Source organism: Phaethon lepturus, unplaced genomic scaffold, assembly GCF_000687285.1.
Source record: "Phaethon lepturus isolate BGI_N335 unplaced genomic scaffold, ASM68728v1 Scaffold53974, whole genome shotgun sequence".
Classification (NCBI taxonomy): domain Eukaryota; kingdom Metazoa; phylum Chordata; class Aves; order Phaethontiformes; family Phaethontidae; genus Phaethon; species Phaethon lepturus.
This window is the reverse complement of record NW_010538002.1, coordinates 1-1,602: the sequence shown is the minus strand read 5'-3', so window position 1 is coordinate 1,602 and position 1,602 is coordinate 1. Positions and strand designations below refer to the sequence as shown.

The 1,602-nt window shown below is 47.9% G+C and overlaps 1 protein-coding gene across 1 annotated transcript; it reads left to right on the top strand.

Annotated features, from left to right (window-relative positions):
* Nucleotides 1–61: 61 nt before the first annotated feature.
* Nucleotides 62–643, top strand: LOC104620427 (G protein-activated inward rectifier potassium channel 1). Its single transcript, XM_010286636.1, has one exon. It carries the CDS (start codon nt 62–64, stop codon nt 641–643), a length of 582 nt encoding a protein of 193 aa, XP_010284938.1.
* The last annotated feature ends 959 nt before the right edge of the window (nt 644–1,602 follow it).

Below are 1,602 nucleotides of genomic sequence, written 5' to 3'. Positions count from 1 at the left end.
TTATGTGCATCCACAACTGTCCATAACTGGTGAACGTTTTCCTCCCTTGCTCATTGCAGGGATGACGTGCCAAGCCAGAACATCCTACACCGAGGACGAGGTGCTCTGGGGTCATCGGTTCTTCCCTGTTATCTCCTTGGAAGAGGGGTTCTTTAAAGTCGATTACTCCCAGTTCCACGCGACGTTTGAGGTCCCCACCCCACCGTACAGCGTGAAGGAGCAGGAGGAGATGCTGCTCATGTCCTCTCCCTTGATCGCGCCCGCTGTGAGCAACAGCAAGGAAAGGAATAACTCGGTGGAGTGCCTGGATGGTCTTGACGAAGTTGGCACAAAACTGCCTTCAAAACTGCAGAAAATAACTGGGAGGGAAGACTTCCCAAAAAAACTCCTCAGGATGAGTTCCACCACCTCTGAGAAGGCCTACAGCATAGGGGATTTACCCATGAAACTCCAGCGGATCAGCTCAGTCCCCGGGAATTCGGAGGAGAAACTGGTGTCTAAGACGACAAAGATGATGTCGGATCCCATCAGCCAGTCGGTGGCCGACCTTCCACCCAAGCTGCAGAAGCTGTCGGGCGGCGGCAGGATGGAAGGGAACCTTCCCCCCAAACTGCGGAAAATGAATTCGGACCGGTTTACATAGCCCGACGGGACTTCTGGCTGTCGTTAGAGCTTGAACTGCTGCTGGCAAGGGCGGCGTGGGCAGGAGAGCAGGCCCTCCACCGGCTGTACGTGTGCTGAACTCTGTGGTCCCCGGCGCGCCGGGAGGCAGGAGCATCCCCTTGGTAGCGGCGGCTGCGCTGTAAGTACGAACGACGGGACGATCGGCGAGCTGATGCTCGCTGGCATGTAGTATCACAACACGCATGCAATAATAGTGTGCAATTTCTGCATATAGTTTTATGGCATGACTCCTACTATATTTATACTGTATATTCTGAAACATATGGAAAGGGGCATTCCTTTCCCCTGTATTTCTTAAGAGTAAGTAGTAGGTAAAACATGCGAGTGGGTAACTTTCAGGGTAAGTTATAATTTGATTTGAAGACGTTTTTTGGGTTTGTTTTTTTTCTGATGTGGATCGTGATGTTTTGTTCAACAAAGTAGTTATGGTGCATGTCTTTTCTTAAAAGAAGGTGTATCCGTTAATTCCTAACACCAAATCTGCTAGTAGCCTTAAATTAACTGCTGGTTTCTCTTTTGCTTTAATGTTTTCTTGGGGTTTCTTTTCCTGCGTCTAGGCTACCGGAAAAAAATCGAAATGTATTTCATAAGGCATTGTTTAGAGAGGAAACTTGTATTAATAAGCCTAGGCAAAAGAGTAAATAAATGAATAAAATTCACACTTTAGATACGATTAGTAAAAATTTTTTTAAATCTTCTGTGATTTGTAATACATGTGCAAGAACACCATTTTAAATAAGCAGGACGTGCTTGATTTCTCACGTCGGTAGAATAGCGAAACATGAAAACGGCCGACTGTCTCCGTGAAGCCAAGCAGGCGTTTTTTCTGGATAAACCGCACCCCAAAGGCAGAGGCACAATTCCCCCTAACTCCGCAGTGCCCGGATTTTGCTCCTCCTTGCTTTGGGGGCCCGGCTG